Here is a 22,724-nt window from a genome sequence, read left to right on the forward strand (position 1 = left end):
CCGTGGAATGTGGCCGAGCTACAGGAGTGCTTGTCAGACCATGAGACATCCCAAAAATCGGTCTTCTATTGAAAACGTCTGTAAGGTTTGGCCTCCACAAGTGTCAATGGACTCGTCTGAAGGTAACCCATGCAAACAAATGGAGGTAGTTTTGTGCCAATAAAAATAAGGGGTTGAATATGTGTCAAATATGTGTAAATATATATATATATATATATATATATATATTTCCTGAGCTTTCTTATACGGAAAAAATACATTTATGAAATGTATGCACTCACTACTGTAAGTCGCTCTGGAGAAGAGCGTCTGCTAAATGACTAAAATGTAAATGTAAAAATGTTATATCTCCTAGATATAGGACAGACACTTCCAAACCTTATTCCTTATGATTTATTTTTTTATTGTATTTTTTGCCATTTCTGAATGCATTATTCAATGTGTTTCCCCCTGGACTTTTCGAGGTTAAACTGATCAAACCTAAACCGGATGAAGATCACGCAACCTCTGTCAGAAGCTTAGCCTTTAGTCTGAACTGACATCTAATTGGATGTGTAGAACAGGGCTTCCCAATCCTGGTCCTGGAGGGACCAAACACTTCTGGTTTTCATCCTCTCCTTCTAATAAGGGACTAATTCAGACCTGGGATACCAGGTGAGTGAAATGTAGAAACAAAAAACAGAAGTGTTTTGGCCTTCCAAGACCAGAATTGGGCAGCCCTGGTCTAGAAAGTAACCTGGTTGTAATCGGGTGATATGATGTCTTCTCAACCAGAACACCATTTTACTACCAGAAGATGATGTCATTATCACGCTGGACAGAATAGCCATGACATCAACTCCCATTCATTGAACTGTTTTCACACTCCTCAGTTAAGATTGTGCCGCTCTACTCCTACACTCTGCTCACATTCCAGTCCTATCTTTCAGTGGAGGGAAATAAGATCATTAACCTGCAGCCAAGGAGGAAGTGGAGAACAAAAGTCACTTTCTCTGGCAGAGCACACACATGAGCATACCAACAGTGCTTCAAAAACCTAATAACCCCACTTGTATACCCACAGTTCTCCCCACCCCCAGCCAATACTTTCCATGGCATTGCTATCACCTGTTGGGAAACTCCAGCCAGTGCCCTACTTAAGGAGCTCCAACTCCCAGTCAGAAACACACTCTCTCTCACTCTCTCTCAACTCTATTGAAAAACACTTTCTCTCTCACCCCTTTCTCAGCATCTCTGTGGGACCCATCTGAAGATTAGGATGATAAGCTGTAGAGTGTGTGTCCTGGCTGTGCTGTTCTCTCTCCTCATCATCACCCTCATTCCCACCACACAATCGGGTGAGTGCCAACACACACATGCTATATATGTACATGAACCTTAGTACAAATACATGCACGCAATGTCTCTTGCTGACACAGAAAAAAAAACGTATGTGTTTGTGTGTAGCGGACTGCTGTCTGAAGTTCACTCCACGTCCGGTGCACTGCCGATGGCTGAAAGGCTACACCTTCCAGGACATTACTTCCTCGTGTGACCTCAATGCTGTCATGTGAGTCTTCCTCCAATCACATCCTAGCACATTGTGTGTAGAATAGTGGCTGGTATTTCCTTGATTCCTCTTATCTTCTCCTTCTCCAATCGGAAGCAAGGAGAGAGGATCCGAGGAAAGACAATTGACATTCAGTCACTGTGTGTGTGTAATGTGTGTTGACATTGTACTGTGTTGTTGCAGCTTCCAGAATCGAAGGAACAAGTTTGTGTGTGCCGACCCCTCTCAAGACTGGACCAAGAGGGTACTGCGCTGTCTGCGGTGAGTACACTTGTGCATGTGTAGGCATGTAAGCGTTGAAAAAAGTTGTGTGTATCTTTGTCTAACTCTTTGTGTGTGTGTGTGTGTGTGTGTGTGTGTGTGTGTGTGTGTGTGTGTGTGTGTGTGTGTGTGTGTGTGTGTGTGTGTGTGTGTGTGTGTGTGTGTGTGTGTGTGTGTTTTGTTCATAGCAAGCGTCAGGAGAAGAAATCCCAACTGAAGAAAAGGGTCTGAACTCATGTTGCCGTGGAGAGGGCTTTCATTACAGAACACCATGTAATATATTATTGATATAGTGCTATATTTTATTGAGACAAGCAGCAATATATCTCAATATACAGAGAGATTCATGAAGGTTAAGATGTTTAAATCATTTAATATAAGTGATTATTTTTCAGCATATCTGTGATTCTGAGGTAGTATGAGTTTCATCTCAGTTTGTGTATAATAACTGTATTTATCATCGTTGTTGGTCTGTTTTATAAACAGCAAGTGTAGTATTTGTGATACGCATGTAGATGTTTTATAAACAGAAAGTGATACGCATGGCGAAACATTGAAACATAGAGTACCACAAAATATTTTTGTGTTGATGTTTCATATCCTCTCTCCAACTGAAGCCAGAGAAAACCTTTTTAACTTTGTATTTCCAAAGTGTCCAAATCTCTATATGAGTTTTACTGAAGTGTACTTACTTTAAGCTCAGAGCTATGAAATAGATAATAAAATGGGTATTTGAAATACTGTGTGTCCTACTCTTATTGTATGTGTACTAGGCTACCGGTACATGACAACAATATAAAACTAAAAATGCCATTATCATCCACACAAAACATTTAAGAGTGTTGGAAGGGAAATCGAACACAGACGCATGCACACACGCATGAAAAGGCCTATCAATGGTATGCTTATTTTTGCTTCCTTGTGTCCTTTTAAAAAAAAGTATTTTATTTTATATATATATATATATTTTTTTTGCTTCCTTGTGTCCTTGTTCACATACCTACTGTCTACAGCAGTCACTATAGAGGGCTTGTAGTTACGTCACAAATCACCTAGCAACCGCACCAAGCGCCATGTCGGAAGACCAAAGTCCTCCAATCGCCCACCTGGCTGGATGCGTCTTGCTACCACCGGAAACTTAGGGAAGATTGCCCATTATTTAGTTTTTCTAAAGATCCAGAAAACGGAAGAAGTGGAAGAACCTATTCAACTAAGTAAATATATGTTGATCAAAAACGATGTATTGTATATAGACTTATTTTTCTACTGTATTATTGACTGTATGCTTGTTTTAGTCCATGTGTAACTCTGTGGTGTTATGTGTCGAACTGCTTAGCTTTATCTTGGCCAGGTCGCAGTTGTAAATGAGAACTTGTTCTCAACTTGCCTACCTGGTTAAATAAAATAAAAAATAAAATAAATATTATTAACTAGCTTGCTACAGAAAATTAGTCTGCAGGCTAACTCAAATGAGCTGCTAACGTAATGTTCTCTAGTTAGCTAACTGTACATACTGTATAACTAGCTAGGTGAATTAAATATAACCAGCTTGCTAACTTCATTATTAGCTATTTTGCTATCTTGATATATTTATCGTTGTAACTCCAAATGCATTTATAGCTCGCAAACAGCTATGGAAGAGGGTGAAATTATTAGTTTGCACTTCCAGCTGTCAGAGACGGGAGAGTAGGCTACTCTGGATAGGGCAGGTAACTTTGTGGGAAGACATTATAAAACAATTCTCCAGTTCCAGTCCCTAGCGATAAAAACTGAGGACAGAGATATACAGTGGTTTCAGAAAGTATTCAGACCCTTTGACTTTTCAAAAATTGTGCAAATGTATTAAACATTTAAAACTGAAATATCACATTTACCTAAGTATTCAGACCCTTTACTCAGTACTTTGTTGAAGCGCCTCTGGACACATGACATTTTTAACAATACTTTTTTTCTGATACAAACTAGCTCATTGCATCCGCAGTGGAGTCCAGTTTCATAATATTAGCATATGTCCCATCTGTTTGCCATAGTTTTTAAGTAATCACGAAAAAGCAGGCCTTATATTAGGGCATTTTTCACCCTGCCAGCTCCTATTAGTTCTATTGAGCACAGTGGCACCAACTCGTTCCAAACGTTCTATTCACAGTTTATTGTTGTACTTCACAATGCCTGCTTTGCTATTGTTGGCAATGAGACCTGTCCACATTGTTTGCAGTTAAAATGTAATCAACAAAAAATGACTCATGGAACTCTGAGGTTGTCCCATTGTTTACTATAGGGAAATACAGTTTTGTCTGTCTGCGGTGGAAGGTGGCCGAGCTACAGGAGTGTTTGTCAGACCATGAGACATCCCATCTCGCAATGTGTATATTTAGATTTTTTCGACTTGGACAACATTTTAAACATGATAATCTCCTCTTTCTAATTATGTAAGGCTGGGCAGCGTACTCCGTTGTCATCAAGCGCTAACCCAGAAATACCTTTTGCCCTTGGAGCACTGAGCTTCCCCCATTGTTTTCCTATGGAGAGGCATGCTGGTATATTTCGCCAAATATCTTGCAATGTGTATATTTCAAATTTTTCAAGTTGGACACCATTTTAATCAGGGTATTCTCCTCTTTCTAATTACATACGATTGGGCAGCGTACTCTGCTGTCATCGATCGCCAGACCAGAAATAGTCAAAAGTTGCAATTTTTTCCAAGTACACTTGGCACGATCGAGGTGCGGATGTTTACTTTCTACACAAGTTGTTATTTTTCAGTTTCGTCCTTAGAAGAGATCGTAGTGGTAAAATAAAAAGGGCAAAAAAAAATTGTGCCATTTAGGCGAAATGGAATTCCAAGCGTCACTCCAGTCAAAACATGCTTGCGAACGTATTGATTCCATTGCTATGGGCTCGCGCTAGTGTTCCAGCTTAGCCAACGTTCTTTTGGCATTTTTCAGTCTTGGGTGAATTTTGACTCGTTCTATTGTCCAACCTACAGTGAGGGAAAAAAGTATTTGATCCCCTGCTGATTTTGTACGTTTGCCCACTGATAAAGAAATGATCAGCCTATAATTTTAATGGTAGGTTTATTTGAACAGTGAGAGACAGAATAACAACAAAAAAATCCACAAAAACGCATGTCAAAAATGTTATAAATTGATTTGCATTTTAATGAGGGAAATAAGTATTTGACCCCCTCTGCAAAACATTACTTAGTACTTGGTGGCAAAACCCTTGTTGGCAATCACAGAGGTCAGACGTTTCTTGTAGTTGGCCACCAGGTTTGCACACATCTCAGGAGGGATTTTGTCCCACTCCTCTTTGCAGATCTTCTCCAAGTCATTAAGGTTTCGAGGCTGATGTTTGGCAACTCGAACCTTCAGCTCCCTCCACAGATTGTCTATGGGATTAAGGTCTGGAGACTGGCTAGGCCACTCCAGGACCTTAATGTGCTTCTTCTTGAGCAACTCCTTTGTTGCCTTGGCCGTGTGTTTTGGGTCATTGTCATGCTGGAATACCCATCCACGACCCATTTTCAATGCCCTGGCTGAGGGAAGGAGGTTCTCACCCAACATTTGACGGTACGTGGCCCCGTCCATCGTCCCTTTGATGCGGTGAAGTTGTCCTGTCCCGTTAGCAGAAAAACACCCCCAAAGCATAATGTTTCCACCACCATGTTTGATGGTGGGGATGGGGTTCTTGGGGTCATAGGCAGCATTCCTCCTCCTCCAAACGGCGAGTTGAGTTGATGCCAAAGAGCTCCATTTTGGTCTCATCTGACAACAACACTTTCACCCAGTTGTCCTCTGAATCATTCAGATGTTCATTGGCAAACTTCAGACGGGCATGTATATGCTTTCTTGAGCAGGGGGACCTTGCGGGCGCTGCAGGATTTCAGTCCTTCACGGCGTAGTGTGTTACCAATTGTTTTCTTGGTGACTATGGTCCCAGCTGCCTTGAGATCATTGACAAGATCGTCCCATGTAGTTCTGGGCTGATTCCTCACCGTTCTCATGATCATTTCAACTCCACGAGGTGAGATCTTGCATGGAGCCCCAGGCCGAGGGAGATTGACAGTTATTTTGTGTTTCTTCCATTTGAGAATAATCGCACCAACTGTTGTCACCTTGTCACCAAGCTGCTTGGCGATGGTCTTGATGCCCATTCCAGCCTTGTGTAGGTCTACAATCTTGTCCCTGACATCCTTGGAGAGCTCTTTGGTCTTGGCCATGGTGGAGAGTTTAGAATCTGATTGATTGATTGCTTCTGTGGACAGGTGTCTTTTATACAGGTATCAAACAGATTAGGAGCACTCCCTTTAAGAGTGTGCTCCTAATCTCAGCTCGTTACCTGTATAAAAGACACCTGGGAGCCAGAAATCTTTCTGATTGAGAGGGGGTCAAATACTTATTTCCCTCATTAAAATGCAAATCAATTTATAACATTTTTGACATGCGTTTTTCTGGATTTTTTGTTGTTGTTATTCTGTCTTTCACTGTTCAAATAAACCTACCATTAAAATTATAGACTGATCATTTCTTTGTCAGTGGGCAAACGTACAAAATCAGCAGGGGATCAAATACTTTTTTCCCTCACTGTATTTTTGGCAGCATTTACATCCTAGAGTCTTCTTGGGTATGATGCTACAAGCGTGGCACACCTGTATTTGGGGAGTTTCTCCCATTCTTCTCTGCAGATCCTCTCAAGCTCTGTCAGGTTGGATGGGGAGCGTCTCTCCAGAGATGTTTGATCGGGTTCAAGTCCGGGCTCTGGCTGAGCCACTCAAGGACAATCAGAGAATTGTCCTGAAGCCACTCCTGCGCTGTCTTGGCTGTGTGCTTAGGGTCGTTTTCCTGTTGGAAGGTGAACATTTACTCCAGTCTGAGGTCCTGAGTGATCTAGAGCAGGTTTTCATCAAGGATCTCTCAGTACTTTGCTCCGTTCATCTTTCCCTCGAGCCTGACTAGTCTCCCAGTCCCTGCTGCTGAAAAACATCCCCACAGCATAAAACTACCATGCTTCACCGTAGGGATGATGCCAGGTTTCCTCCTTGGCATTCAGGCCAAAGTGTTCAATCTTGGTTTCATCAGAGCAGAGAATCTTGTTTCTCATGGTCTGAGAGTCCTATATGTGCCTTTTGGCAAACTCCAAGCGGGCTGTCATGTGCCTTTTACTGAGGAGTGGCTTCCGTCTGGCCACTCTACCATAAAGTCCTGATTGGTAGAGTGCTGCAGAGATGGTTGTTCTTTGGAATGTTCTCCCATCTCCACAGAGGAACTCTGGAGCTCTGTCAGAGTGACCATCAGGTTCTTGGTCACCTCCCTGACCAAGGCCCTTCTCCCCCGATTGCTCAGTTTGGCCGAGCGGCCAGCTCTAGGAAGAGTCTTGGTGGTTCCATATTTCTTCCATTTAAGAATGATGGAGGCCACTGTGTTCTTGGGGGAACATCAATGCTACAGACATTTTTTGGTACCCTTCCCCAGATCTGTGCCTCGGCACAATTCTGTCTTTGAGCTCTACTGACAATTCCTTCGACTTCATGACTTGGTTTTTGCTCTGACATGCATTGTCAACTGTGGGACCTTATGTAGACAGGTGTGTGCCTTTCCAAATCATGTCAAATCAACTGAATTTGCCACAGGTGGACACCAATCAAGTTATTTATCTAAATAAGGTATTTCTGTTTTATTTGTTTTATACATTTACAAAAAAAATCCTAAACCTGTTTTCCCTTTGTCAAAATCAAATCAAGTTTTATTGGTCACATACACATATTTAGCAGATGTTATTGCAGGTGTAGTGAAATGCTTGTGTTCCTAGCTCCAACAGTGCAGTAGAATCTAACAATTCACAACAATACACACAAATCTAAAAGTAAAAGAATGGAAATAAGAAATATATTAAGGCGAGCAATGTCTGAGGGGCATTGACTAAAATACTGTAGAGTACAGTATATACATATGAACAGGCCGTGGCTCGGGCTGTTGATGTCCTTGATTATATTTTTGGCCTTCCTGTGACATCGGGTGCAGTAGGTGTCCTGGAGGGTAGGCATTGTGCCCCCGGTGATGCGTTGGGCAGACCGCACCACCCTCTGGATAGCCCTGCGGTTGTGGACGGTGCAGTTGCCATACCAGGCGGCGATACAGCCCGACAGGATGCTCTCAATTGTACATCTGTAAAATTTTGTGAGGGTTTCAGGGGCCAAGCCGAAATTTCTTCAGCCTCCTGAAGTTGAAAAGGCGCTGTTGGCTTTCTTCACCACACTGCCTGTGTGGGTGGACCATTTCAGATTGGCAGTGATATGTACGCTGAGGAACTTGAAGATTTCACCTTCTACACTGTAGTCCCATCGATGTAAATAGAGGTGTGCTCTCTCTGTTGTCTCCTGAAGTCCACGATCAACTCCTTCATTTTGTTGACATTGAGGGAAAGGTTATTTTCCTGGCACCACTCCGCCAGAGCCCTCACCTCCTCCCAGTAGGCTGTCTCGGCATTGTTGGTAATCAGGCCTACTACTGTTGTGTCATCTGCAAACTTGATGATTGAGTTGGAGGCGTGTGTGGCCACGCAGTCAAGGGTGAACAGGGAGTACAGGAGGGAGCTGAGCATACTCCCTTGTGGGGCCCCTGTGTTGAGGATCAGCGTAGTGGAGGTGTTGTTTCCTACCTTCACCACCTGGGGGGGTGGCCCGTCATGAAGTCCAGGACTCAGTTGCACAGGGCGGGGTTCAGACCCAGGACCCCGAGCTTAATGATAAGCTTGGAGGGTACTATGGTGTTGAAGGCTGAGCTATAGTCAGTGAACAGCATTCTTACATAGGTATTCCTCTTGTCCAGAAGGGATAGGGCAGTGGGCAGTGCAATTGCGATTGCATCGTCTGTGGATCTATTGGGGCGATATGCAAATTGAAGTGGGTCTAGGGTGTCAGGTAAGGCGGAGGTGATATGATCCTTAACTAGCCTCTCAAAGCACTTCATGATGACAGAAGTGAGTGCTACGGGGCGATAGTCATTTAGTTCAGTTACCTTTGCTTTCTTGGGTACTGGAACAATGGCGGACATCTTGAAGCAAGTGGTGACAGCAGACCGGGATAGGAAGAGATTGAATATGTCCATAAACACTCCAGCCAGCTGGTCTGCGCATGCTCGGAGGATGCAGCTAGGGATACCGTCTGACCCAGCAGCCTTGCGTGGGTTAACACGCTTAAATGTCTTACTCACGTTGGCCACGGAGAACGAGAGCCCATAGTCCTTGCGAGCAGACGGCGTCAGTGGCACTGTGTTATCCTCAAAGCAGGTGAAGAAGGTGTTTAGCTTGTCCGGGATCAAGACGTTGGTGTCTGCGACATGGCTGGTTTTCCCTTTCTAATCCATGATTGCCTGTAGACCCTGGCCTATACGTCTTGTGTCTGAGCAGTTGAATTGCGACTCCACTTTCTCTGTACTGTCCTTTTGCCTGTTTGATTGCCTTATGGAGGGAATAATTACACTGTTTGTATTCAACCATATTCCCAGTCACCTTGCCGTGGTTAAATGTGGTGGTTAGCGCTTTGAGTTTTGAGCGAATGCTGACATCTATCCACGGTTTTTGGTTTGGGTAGATTTTAATAGTCACAGTGGGAACAACATCCCCTAAACGATTCCTGATGAACTCAGTCACCGTGTCCGTGTATACGTCAATGTTATGCTCGGAGACAACCCGGGAACATATCCCAGTCTGTGTGACCAAAACAATCTTGAAACATGGATTCTGATTGATCAGACCAGCATTGAATAGATCTTAGCACGGCTACTTCCTGTTTGAATTTCTGCCTATACAAAGGGAGGAGCAGAATGGAATCGTGATCTAATTTTCTGAAGGAGGGCGGGGGAGGGCCTTGTAGCTATCCCAGAAAGGAGAGTAACAATGGTCGAGAGTTTTTGTAGTGCGAGTACTACAGGCAATGTGTTGATAGAACTTTGGTAGCGTTTTCCTAAAATTTGCTTTGTTAAATCCCCAGCTACAATAAATGCTGCCTCAGGATATGTGGTTTCCAGTTTGCACAAAGTCCAGTGTAGTTTCTTGAGGGCCGTCGTGGTGTCGGCTTGAGGGGGAATATACATTACTGTGACTATAACTGAAGAGAATTCTCTTGGGAGGTAATACAGTCGACATTTGATGGTGAGATATTCTAGGTCGGGTTAACAAAAGGACTTGCGTTCCTGTACGTTATCACAATCATATTAATCATGAAACATACACCACCACATTTCTTCTTTCCGGAGAGTTCTTTATTCCTGTCTGCCTGATGTACTGAGAACCCAGCTGGCTGTATAGACGGGGACAGTATATCTGGTGAGAGCCATGATTCTGTGAGTATTTTACAGTCCCTGATGTCTCTCTGGAAGGAGATCCTCACCCTGAGCTCATCTACTTTATTATCCAAGGACTGAACATTAGCGAGTAAAATACTCGGAAGCGGTGGATAGTGTGCACGCCTCCTGAGTCCGACTAGAAGTCCACTCCAAATAACTCTTCTCCGCCGGCGGCGTCTTGGAGCAGCCTCTGGGATAAGTTCAGTTGCCCTGGGGGGTACGAACAAAGGATCCAATTCGGGAAAGTCATATTTCTGGTCGTCATTCTGGTGAGTTACCGCCACTGTCACGGCAGATAAATCACTGGAGGATGAGTCAGGCACAGGAGACTGAGTTCCGTTTCGAGCAAAACGTATTTAATACTGTCAAGGGGCAAAATCCACATATAAGGCAGGGTGCACAAAAGTCAAATGACGAGTGACAGCTCCACTTTAAAAGTCAGATGGGGCGCAGCCCGGCAACCCTAATGCCTAAACGAATACGTAGCAAAAGCAACTATGTTAAATCAATACAACCCCTACCACAGGTAACAAAGAACAATCCCGCACGAATCCTAACTAAACACAGACAAACTAAATACCCCCCCACTAATGACAAACAAGACACAGGAGCAACCAAAAAACAGACATGACTAACAGACACTGAAACATAGATCGGTGGCAGCTAGTAGGCCGGCGACAACGACCGCCGAGCACCGCCCGACCGGGGAGGGGCGCCACCTTCTGTGGACGTTGTGACAGCCACTCTGATATCCAAAAGTTATTTTCGGCTGTATGTATTAACACAAAAAACTTTCTGAGCTAATCATGTAAAAAATAACACACAAAAAACTGAAATACTGCAAAGTTGCTTAGGATCTAGAAGCAGAGCTGCCATGTCTGTTGGCGCCATCTTCTTCATTAAGGGATATTGTGTGTAGATTGATGTGAGAAAAAAATATATAGACATTTTAGAATAAGGCCAGACAAAGTTCAATTACTGTTTAACGGATGCCCCGCCTCACTTTTCTCCACATCTAAATAATCAGATGTGTTATTTTTTGGCCAATACACGCGCCTTTTTTTTATAATGCACTGTCCTCTCTCCCTTGAGGCTTTCCCATGTTGATGCCCAAGAGTCCAAACAGCCTCAATTCACACGCTCAGATCATGTTCAAGCCTCGGATTGGACAATGAAACACACACGCTCACCCCTGCAGACGACGTGCAGATGTTTAATTTCTCTCTCATGCAGTCATGATTGAAGCCAGCACAAATTCCTACTATGTGTCCAGGTTAAAAGTTGGGACATCTCTCATTATAAACAAACAGTCGGTTAAATTCATGGTTATTGCATCATTTTCAGATCTATTTGAAGCGATTTAATAGACAAAACAACAATGTAATTTAATCAATTGACTGGCCAGAGATCAGGGCATTCATCAGCAAAGACACAGTGCAAGCTGATAGTATTTTGGACAACCAAATTGAACTCAAAATGATTGACGTGTGTCAGCTGTATGGTGATTTGCGATTCATAACTTACATTTTACTGGTACTACCAGTAGTAGTAGGCCAAGCGATAACACCACAACGGAATGCGTTCGACGTGATGATGCGCTGCCAAGAACAGCTAGCATGTCCAGCAAAGTACATCGCCAGTGGCATGCACACACTTCGTGCAGATCAGCAGGTGGGTGCTTTTCGTGGCAGCCAGACGAGACAATCGAAGGAGGATGCAATGAGCAAAGTTACTGGGCTCAAATTTAGTCACGCTTGATTTATATAGATTGATGCTTCTAATTGTGCATGTTATAAACAAAACATTTTATGGGTATGATTAAAAGTTATACTGTATTGCTGGATTTTTTTCCAATGCTTCATTCATTTGGCAGACGTGATTGACCCTCTTTCTACAAGGCCAAGTCTATGAGAGGCCTAATCATATTTGTATGAATATATTGTTAACGCCTAGGCTACAGAGATGCATTCAGGTAATTAACTCATTATTATGCATCAACATTTTAATTTGATTACAATTATTTATTGTCAATCATTCTTGAATTTGTTAGGCTATACAATTAAGTAGATCAATGAACTGATAATACATTCATACATAACTTTTTTATTTTTGTATAATTTTGGAATATGGTAGAATATTGCATTCTATTATACATCCTATGTGAATAATGTTCATTGATGTTCATTTTTGTATTAATAATAATAATCTGAAAATCAGTCTGTAATTGAATATTTATCCTATTGTTCATGTTCATATAGCAGGACAATGTGGTAAAGTTATTCCTTATCCACCTGATGATTATTATTATTTATTTATTTTTTCACTCGCTCGCCTCACTTTTCTGGGGGGGGGGGGGGGGGGGGGGGAATCCGTTAAACAGTGAATCAATTTTGTCTGGCCTAAGGCTGTAACTTAACAAAATGTGGAAGAGGGAAGGGGTCTGAATAATTTCAGAATGCACTGTAGCATTATAATATTCTGGGCTGTCAAACTTGACTATAATGCAGCCTGTTTTCTCTCCTCAGATACAGAGAGACGTCGAATCCTGTCTGCAAATGAAGAGGTCCCAATGAATGTCTCGAGATTAAAGGTACATCCTTGTATACCATGGATTATGTTAGCAAATTCTGTGAATAAAAATACAGTTTAAAAGTCACACAATGTATAAACCTATTACAACTGGGTGTGCAGGCTTCTGTTCCAGCCCAGTACTAACACACCTGGTTCAATGTATCAAACTTAATTAGTTAATAATCAAGTGTGCTATTGTTGTGCTGGAACAGAAGTCTGCTCACCCAGTAAATCAGAGATCAATGGAGCGAGGTTAACCACGTCTGGTATTGACAGTTGTTTCGTTTTTTTTTAACCTAAAATGATGTTTTAGTAATAATAGCCTACTTGTTACTAAAATGTCTAACCTTTACATATGAGTTAGTTTACTTGTAGACTTTGAAATATGAAAGTGTTGATTCTTTGAAGTTAAGTGTTTAAACTTGTTTTAATTGTTAACTTAACTATTATTCAAGATTGACTAGTGTTGATGTTGATTAATCACAGATCACAATCCTACAATAAGAAGGGAAGGGAATCTGTCTCTAATTTGTCTGTGTTTCTGTGTTGTATTCTCAAATTAATATTACCTTTTTGTTCAGTCATAAACTCTCAATTAGTTTTATTTGGTTGTCATAATTTTTCGGGATATCAGCCATGTGAACCCATTTTGCAACTGATAATGGCATGCAATGCCAATGCAGCTATAGGCCTACAGCAGTGGTTCCCAACTCCAGTCCTTGAGTACCCCCAACAGCATACTTTTGTTGTATCCCTGGACAAACATACTTGATTCAACTCAGAGGGCCTGATGATTAGTTGACAAGTAGAATCAGGTGTGTTTGTCCACGGCTACAATAAAACTGTACTGTTGGGGGGTACTCGAGGACCGGAGATGGGAACCACAGGCCTACAGTATGATGACATTAGCCTTGACATTGTGCATCTGAAACAGAGAATAGCTTAACTCACACACTGTTAATATCTTGTTCAGCTATATGTTCTCAATTTAAAAACCATACCAGTAGACAATGTATATGAGCCTAATCATTATACTCGATTTTGTACATGCCTTGTGCTGACATTACATTTTGTTGGTGCAAATCCATCCCTTGTAATCTATGTGGTGAAATGTCTGAAAGCAGGAGATGGGATCCATAGCTTAAAACAAACACAACTACTGAGTTCACTGTCAGATACTTTTCTCCATGTCACGATCGTGTGGAGAGACGGACCAAAGCGCAGAGTGATCTGGGTTCCACATATTAATTTGTGAAACGCACAAAACAATAAACAGCAAATGAAACGTGAGGCAAATGCAGTGCTCACAGGCAACTACACACAAACAAGATCCCACAAACACAGGTGGGAAAAATAACTACTTAAATATGATCCCCAATTAGAGACAACGATTACCAGCTGCCTCTAATTGGGAATCATACAAAACACCAACATAGAAAAAGAAACTAGAACACAACATAGACATAGATATACTATATCACCCCCTAGTCACACCCTGACCTACTACACCATAGAGAAACAATGGCTCTCTATGGTCAGGGCGTGACAGGGTGTGACAGAAGGTCTGTGGCACTTGGAGATGCCACTGTGATAATGAAGATGGTTTGCCTAAGACTACCACAACAATTACTTTGTCTATGCTAAATGTGTTTAAATAGTAAAAAAAGATAAGAGTTGGGCTATAAGAAATACGTTTTGTTCAAAGGGGATAGGCAAAGCAGAGATAACAAAATACTTTTCATTTTACCTGTACAACAATATAGCCCTGTTAAAGTACATTATGTTTATAATATCATAAACAGTCTTTTATACGTTCCAAATTACATTTTATATTTTCATATGGTTTAAGGGGGCACTGTTGTCATGACAACAAGGTGAAGGTGCTCTACTCAAATGGCACAACAGAATCGTTCAGATTTACCAAAGCACTGCATATGACACCCATCTCCTATAATTGAGGGATGTCTCCTTTTCATATCTGGAAAATGACAAAGTAGTAGAAACTGATGCTGCTGCAGCATTGCTCATCTTCACAGTGGGAATCCAGTCGACATGGCTGTCTTGATAGAGGTCAGCTGGTGAACCTACAGTAGTACATTAACATCAGGTGTGCTTTTCATTTGTTTGAATATCACTTCTTCAGGTCACCTATACAATCAGGGCTCTTAATTGTTTGGTTGTGTTGAATTCATTCAGGTGTTTTAGTGTCATATAAAGATTACATCTATTGTTAGGCTTGAACAACCAATAGTCAACACAGCAGGTTGTCCTATCCCATTGAGGCCTTTGGCCTATGCTGTAATGTCCATGCATTGTCCCTCCTCTTATGAATGAAGTTCTCAACAAATGATCATTGGTGATCATATGAATATATATGATAACCACTGGAATGAATGTCCTCCAGGCTATATGGACGTCATATTGTACAATTTGCTTCTCCCCATTTTATTGTCATGGTTAGAAGGGATCCAGCTTTTGTTAAATGAACGTCTATCGTGGAAAATTACATAATTAGTCATGCTATCCCATGTTTTACTGTTTAAAGAATTGTCTCGTTATATGCTAGTGTTTTTTCTAACCTGATACAAACTTGTCTTTCTGGGACTTAGGCTGCGTTTCAAACTCATAAAAGACCTCCACTTACCCTCGCCTTATGTCCTTGGGGGAATCCTCGTCACTATCATGACACAAGGCGAGACCCAGATGCAGACACAGGAGGCAGATGGTTGGAGTCTTATAATGTTTATTAATTCAAAAGGAGTAGGCAAGAGAATGGTCGTGGACAGGCAAAAGGTCAAAACCAGATCAGAGTCCAGGAGGTACAGAGTGGCAGACAGGCTTGTGGTCAAGGCAGGCAGAATGGTAAGGCAGGCGTGTACAAAGTCCAGAAACAGGCAAGGGTCAAAACCGGGAGGACTACAAAAACGAGAAATGCAAAAAGCAGGAGAACGGTGTCATGACGTTGCCCTCTTTGGGTTTTCTATGTACCATCCCCCTACTCAGGCCCTGTGAGAGAGGTCGTAAATTCCTAAGAAAATGTCCTCATGGCCCTCATGGTCCTCGTGGCCACAGTATACAGAGAGAGTGGGCTTCATAGAAAGAACCCAGGAATTCTTCCACCTCACAGGACTGGAGAACCGAACGACATTTATGTTCTGGAGAAGGTATAAAAGATCGGTGAAGAATCCAGCTACGAACTGGTCCGTTTGGTACAATTTTGTGAAACTCATGAGAGACAATACGGCCACATTACCATGGCTCTGTTTATATCATAGCCTCAGTTGTGAGACTTACATCTAATGGTTGTATAAAATTTATGAATAAGGATAAAGCTATTTGGAATATGTTGGGATGCTTGTAAGATGTTAATGTTAATGTGAGAGAATTGTATTTTCTGTTTAAAGTTTTACCAAGTCATCGGCACGCCCCCATGAACAGACGAGACCTGGCGTCATGAGACAGCCTTTTTCTGTCATTCCGAATAAAACCCCCACCCAGGGTTTCTATCACCAGACCAGCTTACCTCGAGAAGAGAGGGCCAAGATTTGACCATGCATTCCTCGTTCTGAACTTTAACCATACCACGTGGTTAAACTCTTAGATATTGATACCGACAGAATAATAACAAGTCTTTGATATGAATTACTAGTCTGCAGCTAGGAATTCGGTATCATTGAACGCGAAGACCGACGAAACACCCGTCCTATAACGACATTAATGAATGTCACTTTGAAATATCCATTCTAACCGAGAGAGAGAAAGAGAACGCGAGGACAAAACTCTCCAACAGAACAGAACTTTTCAACAAAGATCCCGATGACACACTGAGTGTAAATATAAATATTGATTGCAATTGTTCCCGAATGAGTGAGCGTTCATGTGCAAAGGATTAGCATTTCAATTGTTAATATTTATCAACTCTGTAGTGCCTTCTCAGCTGACCCACACTGCCCTTTTGTCTAACAAGCCGCCATGCTGGTTTACCCCACTAGGGAACATTCTCCTATCATTTCCTTGTAACCATATCTGTGTTATGCATTTCTGTGAATTATTTAGTTAGTAAATAAATGATTTTAAGATAATTGATGTATGGATGACTCATAGTGAAGACTGGGTTCGTGCAGATAACCAACAATTTACGACGTTTGGAATGAGACTGACGAGGTAAAGAATACGTCATTAAATCAGAAAACTCAGAGATCAGATATTATGATATCTGAAAGTTATATTAGGAAAATTATAACTTTGTAATCTGAATATTTTCCTTGGTGCCCCGACCTCCTAGTTAATTACAGTTACACGATTAATCAGTTTAATCGCGTAATAATAATTACAGAGAGTTATTTGATAAACATATCTTCTGTTTTAATGATGCCAAAGACACGACAACGGGAAAAACGCTGGTTGACTTGGAAACATACAAGACCAACTGGCACAGAGAGACAGGAAACACAGGGATAAATACACTGGGGAAAACAAGCGGCACCTGGAGGGGGTGGAGACAATAACAAGGACAGGTGGTACAGATCAGGATGTGACAGTCACCATCAGTCCAAACGATTAGCCAAACAAGGGAAGTTCGCAACGTAAGTTCCTCAACCCTTGTTTTTGATCGAGTTTGAGAGTGTACAGTTATGTTCACTTCGGGGTTCTGAAACGCCCCATAATTCAATTCGTGATGATTGTACATCCACTAAGAAAAGTGAGCCAAAACTTAAAACCTAAACATCAATATGGAGAAGTCAACATACAAGTGTAAGTAAAAACGAATGTAAATAAGTTAGAAATTGTGCTACTAATGCACATGACGGCACAAACACAGTTCGTAAAAGTAATTATGTTTTTGTTTGGTTATCTTTTGGAAATTGTATAAATAAAACATTTTCCTGGTTTATGGTCGGATATACCACAGCTTTCAGCCAATCAGCATTCAGGGCTCGAACCACCCAGTTTATAATAATAATTATATAGTTAATATAAGTAGACATGCAATCATAATTGACTGTAGCGCATATAAAGCACCCACAAGCTACCGGTGGCTGAAAACACACGAACGGATGATGAATTTCCAGGCAATGGCGGTCCATTTAAAATTAATTCCTTCCTCTCTCCCCCCTTGCCCCCATGATACGTCATCAGAATTCTCCACTTAATTTGAAGGCTGAGGGGAAAGGGTGTGTCTTCTCAGTGTTTGTAATGCAGCTATAGTGTTTGTTGTAAATGCAGTTAGACGGTTGAGCCCTCAGGCTGTCAACCTTGTGCTATCTTAAGTCTACACAGACAACGAATTACCTTTTACACACTATCTGCTGACTGCCACGTATACAGAAAGGGGTTGTATTTTCTCTATAAAAGCAGAGACTCGGCTATGTTTGTTAAGCTTTCAACTCCGAGCCATTCTTGGTGATGGTTGATATGCTTCATTTTTGCAAATCGTGTAATAAAGTGTTGTTTGAAAGAATCTGCAGTCTCTCTTCCCTTTTGATTAGATATTCCACGACACGTCTTATTTTACATTTTCGTAGCAGATTAGGAGAATTTAAGCAGCAGGTTAGGAGAATTAGGTTAAGGTTATGAAAGGGTTAGGGTTAGTTAAAATGAACAAAAATTACTTTTGACAATTTGACCAAAGCTGGATCCCTTTTAGCCAGGACCCCTTTTTCAGAGACGTTTCCTTTGCACAGGACAAATGTGGCCTTCGATAACATTTCATGGAATTCTACTACACATTATATGACTGGAGAAATTAGCTGAATCTCTTTTAATACGATGGTAGCCTATGCCACTAAATTAAGCGCTTAGTGATAATTTAGGCTATTAATATCTAATCTATTCATAACATTAAGAATAGTAGGCTTACATTTGTCTGCAAATGCAATGATAGAGGCATGCAATCCGTTCTTATAAAGGTGCATTTTAATGGTGAAAAATAGCTTCCCCAAAACTTTAAACTCACGCGACACATGCTAATTGCTAGACTACAAGCTATCTAGCTAATTTTGGCTAACCTAGTGTACAAAAGGCTGTGAAGTATTTGTAGGTAATCATATCAGTAATATTAATTCATCATATGAGAGTTGTAGCTCCGCCCACCGGTGAAGTGGAGCAGAGCATGCTGGGCGATCTCCAGATCAGAGAAGAAGATTAGCTCGAGAGAAGTGTCATGACGTTGGCCTCTTTGGGTACAGGAAGGACAGTTGACCCCCTCCCCTTTGTACCATCACCCAACCTACCTTCCCCCCCAACCCAGGGTTGTAAAAATTCCAAGAGGAGAATCTACTACAACATGTTTCATAGAGAGACAAAGGAAATTCTTCCAACTCATAGAATTGGAGAACCTAGCGACATGTGTGTTCTGGAGAAGATATGGAAGATTGATGAAGACTCCAGCTACGAACTGATCCGCTTGGTACAATTTTGTGATACTCAGAAGAGACAATATAGCCATATTACCCTAAAACGGTCTACAGGATAGCCTCAGCGATGAGACTGAATCCACATGGGTGTATACAATGTATTATTAAGGATAAAGCTATTTGTAATACATTGAGATGCTATGTACTGATGTTAATGTGATAGAATTATATTTCTGTAACCAAGTCTAGCTCAGTCATAGGCACGCCCCCAGGGACACATACAGGACCAGGCGTCATTTGACAAGCCTGTTCTCTGGGTACTATAAAAGACCCCCTGATTTACATTTCTACAGACCAGGCCTACACTCCATTGCGAGTTGGCTCATAGGTTTGACCATCCAAGTACTCTACTGAAAGTGAACTATACCACGTGGTTAACTTTTACTATCGAGACCGACAGAATAAGAACAAGTCTTTGATATTAATTATTAGTCTGCAGCTAAGTAAATTATATCATCGAACGCGAAGACCAACCACATCCATTCTATGACGACATTCATGAATGTCGCTCTGACAGATCCATTCTAACCGAGAGAGAGAGAGAACGCTGACAAACTCTCCATCAGAACAAAACTCTCCAACAAGAATCCCGACGACACATGAGCGTAAATATATATTGATATTGCAATTGTTCCCGAATGAGTGAGCCTTCAATTGTCAATTGTTAATATTAATGAACTCTGTGTAACTTCTCAGCTTACCGTTTTATGACCCATTGTCTAACAGACCAGCCATGCTTGTTAGCCAGTAGGGCACATTCCCCTACCAATCCTGTGTGACGATAATTACTGTTTGTATGTTTTCTGTTAATTACTTAGTGTAGTAAATAAATGATTTTAAGACAATTGATGTATGGATGATTTTAGTAAAGACTGGGTTCGTGCAGATAACCAAGAATTACAACTTTCATGATGAGACTGAAACAACATACGGGTTAAGATTGACTGCTATCGATGTAAAATATTACTAAGTATTTTAAGAGTTTATTCAGAGGATAACAGCTCTATAAACGTTCTTCTGTGGTGCCCCGACTTTCTAGTTAATTACATTTACATGATTAGCTTAATCAGGTAATATCAATTACAGAGAAATAATTTTATAAGTTAGCATGTCATATCACTTAATCCGGCATAGCCAAAGACACGACATTTATGGTGCCCCCGTGCGAGGAATCTAAGATAGAATTGGACTTTGCTGTGAAATTCTATATATCAATTGTGCAAACAGAATTGTACAAACAGCCTGCTATCTAAACAAAGTGATTGTGCATTTTCCATTGAGAGAAGCTATTTAAAATAGCCCCGGTCTTATATCGATAGCAGTGAGGAATAAATTCCAGTTTTAGTCCGTTAGGCCAAACGGTACTATTTCTGTCGGTAATTATTAACTTCTAGAGTAAGGTTAGAATTTAGAAGTTAACTGTCCGGTAACCGAGCCGAATAATTTGCCTACCACACTAAGACAGTGGGCAGACCGTATGCGTATCTGTATTTAAGTACCGTGTCGCTCCGGTCAGCATAAACGCTAGCACAATATGCTGAATGGGGTTAAGGTGAGACGTCACTAGAAAACCCACCCTTTCCATAAGTGAAAGGATCCTATTTTGGTGCTTGGAAGGATACTTCTGAACCAAGTAGCAATAGCTTAGCATTACGGGCAAGCTAACAGAGAGGGAACATTTCCTCTCTCCGTACCACGTTTAAAATTCCTCCGTAGCGCGACGGAAGTCCGACCTTTGTACTTCCGTTTAAATTTCATCATTCTGCACCCTGGTGGTGAAGAATTGCCAGCACATCTCTAGGGGAAATTCAAACGTGGAGCACGGGATATGACGTCTCATTCAATTTAACTAACAAGTGAAATTGCCAGATTTACCTTTTCAAGTGGATCTTTTTAAAAAATATCCAAAATTGATTGGGCGTCCATAATGAGACATGATTAACTTTTTCCAAACTTAACTTAGATGAAGCAAGGCTCTCAGGTTAATTGAAAGTTAATTCCCAGATAGCCTATACAGGTTTGATATATCATAAATAGATTAATCAGTAAAATCTGCTTTAGCAAGGCACCTTCAGTAAAACCCATTACTGACGGGAGTGAATCCCATGTGGCTTCGGCCTTAAGGGAAAGTATAGTGGTGAATGTACCCTAAACATTTAAACTACATTACTGTTAGGATAACTCCGCAATCTGAATTGCTTGGGTATCATTGCCTCATTCAATTTATTTAGTTAAATTGTCGAACATACCTTTCTAGGTTCTTCCAACTAAATGAGACAACTTAAACTTTGCATATTAACCTTGATGAAGCAACCTCTCAGGTAATTCAAAGTTAATTCCCAGATAGCCTATACAGGTTTGATATATCCTAAATAGATTAATCAGTAAAATCTGCTTTAGCAAGGCACAGTCAGTAAAACCCCTTTACTGACGCTCAGCCCAGGTAGGAGCGTACCCTAGTGGTGAAGGGTCCCAACATTTGACCTACGGTTTACACTTATGATATCCAATCAATGGAGATTGTAGGAACCAATCGTCTCATTCAATTTAATAAGTTAAATTGTCGAACATACCTTTCTAGGTTCTTCCAATTAAATGAGACAACTTAAACTTTGCATATTAATCTGGATGAAGCAAACTCTCAGGTAATTCAAGTTTAATACCCAGACAGCCTACCCAGGTAGGACTAATCATTGGCATTGATTAATTCAATTTGCTTTTGCAAATTCATTCACGCCCAACGTCCACAGTACTGTACAGTTCTGATGGTTCATTAACGTCTATAAATAGATTAAAATCGTCTTTGCAGCTCCCCACATTCCAAAACCAAATTTTGGAAAATTAGGAAAAACATTTTTCCTTTCAAATGTTCTAATAATGTGCAGGCTATCAGAGGGGGTGGTCCCCACTCGCCCGCTAATTAGTGAACCTCCACCCGTAAATGGATTGATCTCTGACCTCAGCAGCGATAACAACCCTAATTATGCCATTAGTGGAAAAGCAGACAACAATGTTTTCCAAAATCAACCATCGGGCGCAGGCCTCGTAAAGGTTCTCTCCAGTCTAGCTCTGATGTCTTGCCATCCGAGATTGCCATCTGTCCAATACCGCAGTGCACAGCTGAAGCACGAGCAGGTAATGGTAGACATAAAGGGACAGGTGGAGAGAACCGGGAAACCAATGACCAAGGCAGACAAGGGAAAAATTCTGCTAGCTATGGAACTGCGTTTGAAAACTGAACAATTAAATGTAATTGCAAAAACGTATGACGATGAACAAGCACAAGCTCTTCAACAAAATCGTTTTCTACAGGAACAAAATCATAGGCTACAGGAACAACTCGATTTAGCCAAAACTAAATACGATGATGTCCACGCCAAACTAGATAAATCTGAAGAGTTATCTACAAACAGGAGCGCTCAACTTGACAACATGCATGCTGTTTTGTTGAATGTTACTCAAAATAACACGGTGCTCCTCAAAGCGCTGCAGACCAAAGACGATCAGTTAATGAACACAATGACAAAGTTGGATGATAAATCAGCAGAACTTATTGAAGTCGCTGACCAAATGAATGATGAG

General features: G+C 41.3%; 1 protein-coding gene and 1 long non-coding RNA gene across 2 annotated transcripts in view; both read left to right on the plus strand.

Annotated features, from left to right (window-relative positions):
* The first annotated feature begins 682 nt into the window (after window positions 1-682).
* ccl20b (chemokine (C-C motif) ligand 20b) lies at window positions 683-2,548 on the plus strand. The gene is made up of 4 exons (XM_029695466.1): window positions 683-1,337; window positions 1,447-1,549; window positions 1,733-1,810; window positions 1,999-2,548. The coding sequence occupies exons 1-4, from the start codon at window positions 1,259-1,261 to the stop codon at window positions 2,039-2,041; spliced, it is 303 nt and encodes a 100-aa protein (XP_029551326.1). The 5' UTR covers window positions 683-1,258; the 3' UTR covers window positions 2,042-2,548.
* A 328-nt stretch (window positions 2,549-2,876) lies between these two features.
* LOC115151528 (uncharacterized) overlaps window positions 2,877-22,724 on the plus strand; it is a 28,909-nt gene continuing 9,061 nt past the window's right edge. The window contains exons 1-2 of the long non-coding RNA XR_003867318.1: window positions 2,877-3,024; window positions 12,681-12,745. This is a non-coding gene — a long non-coding RNA (uncharacterized LOC115151528). The remainder of the gene's footprint in view (window positions 3,025-12,680; window positions 12,746-22,724) is intronic.

Source organism: Salmo trutta, chromosome 2, assembly GCF_901001165.1.
Source record: "Salmo trutta chromosome 2, fSalTru1.1, whole genome shotgun sequence".
Taxonomy (NCBI): Eukaryota; Metazoa; Chordata; class Actinopteri; order Salmoniformes; family Salmonidae; genus Salmo; species Salmo trutta.

Excerpts from the sequence above, each read along its gene's own strand:
- ccl20b (XM_029695466.1), top strand. The coding sequence starts at position 1,259 with ATGATAAGCTGTAGAGTGTGTGTCCTGGCTGTGCTGTTCTCTCTCCTC. Across the intron at positions 1,338-1,446 it reads CATTCCCACCACACAATCGG|CGGACTGCTGTCTGAAGTTC; the intron begins GTGAGTGCCAAC and ends GTTTGTGTGTAG. Across the intron at positions 1,550-1,732 it reads TGTGACCTCAATGCTGTCAT|CTTCCAGAATCGAAGGAACA; the intron begins GTGAGTCTTCCT and ends GTGTTGTTGCAG.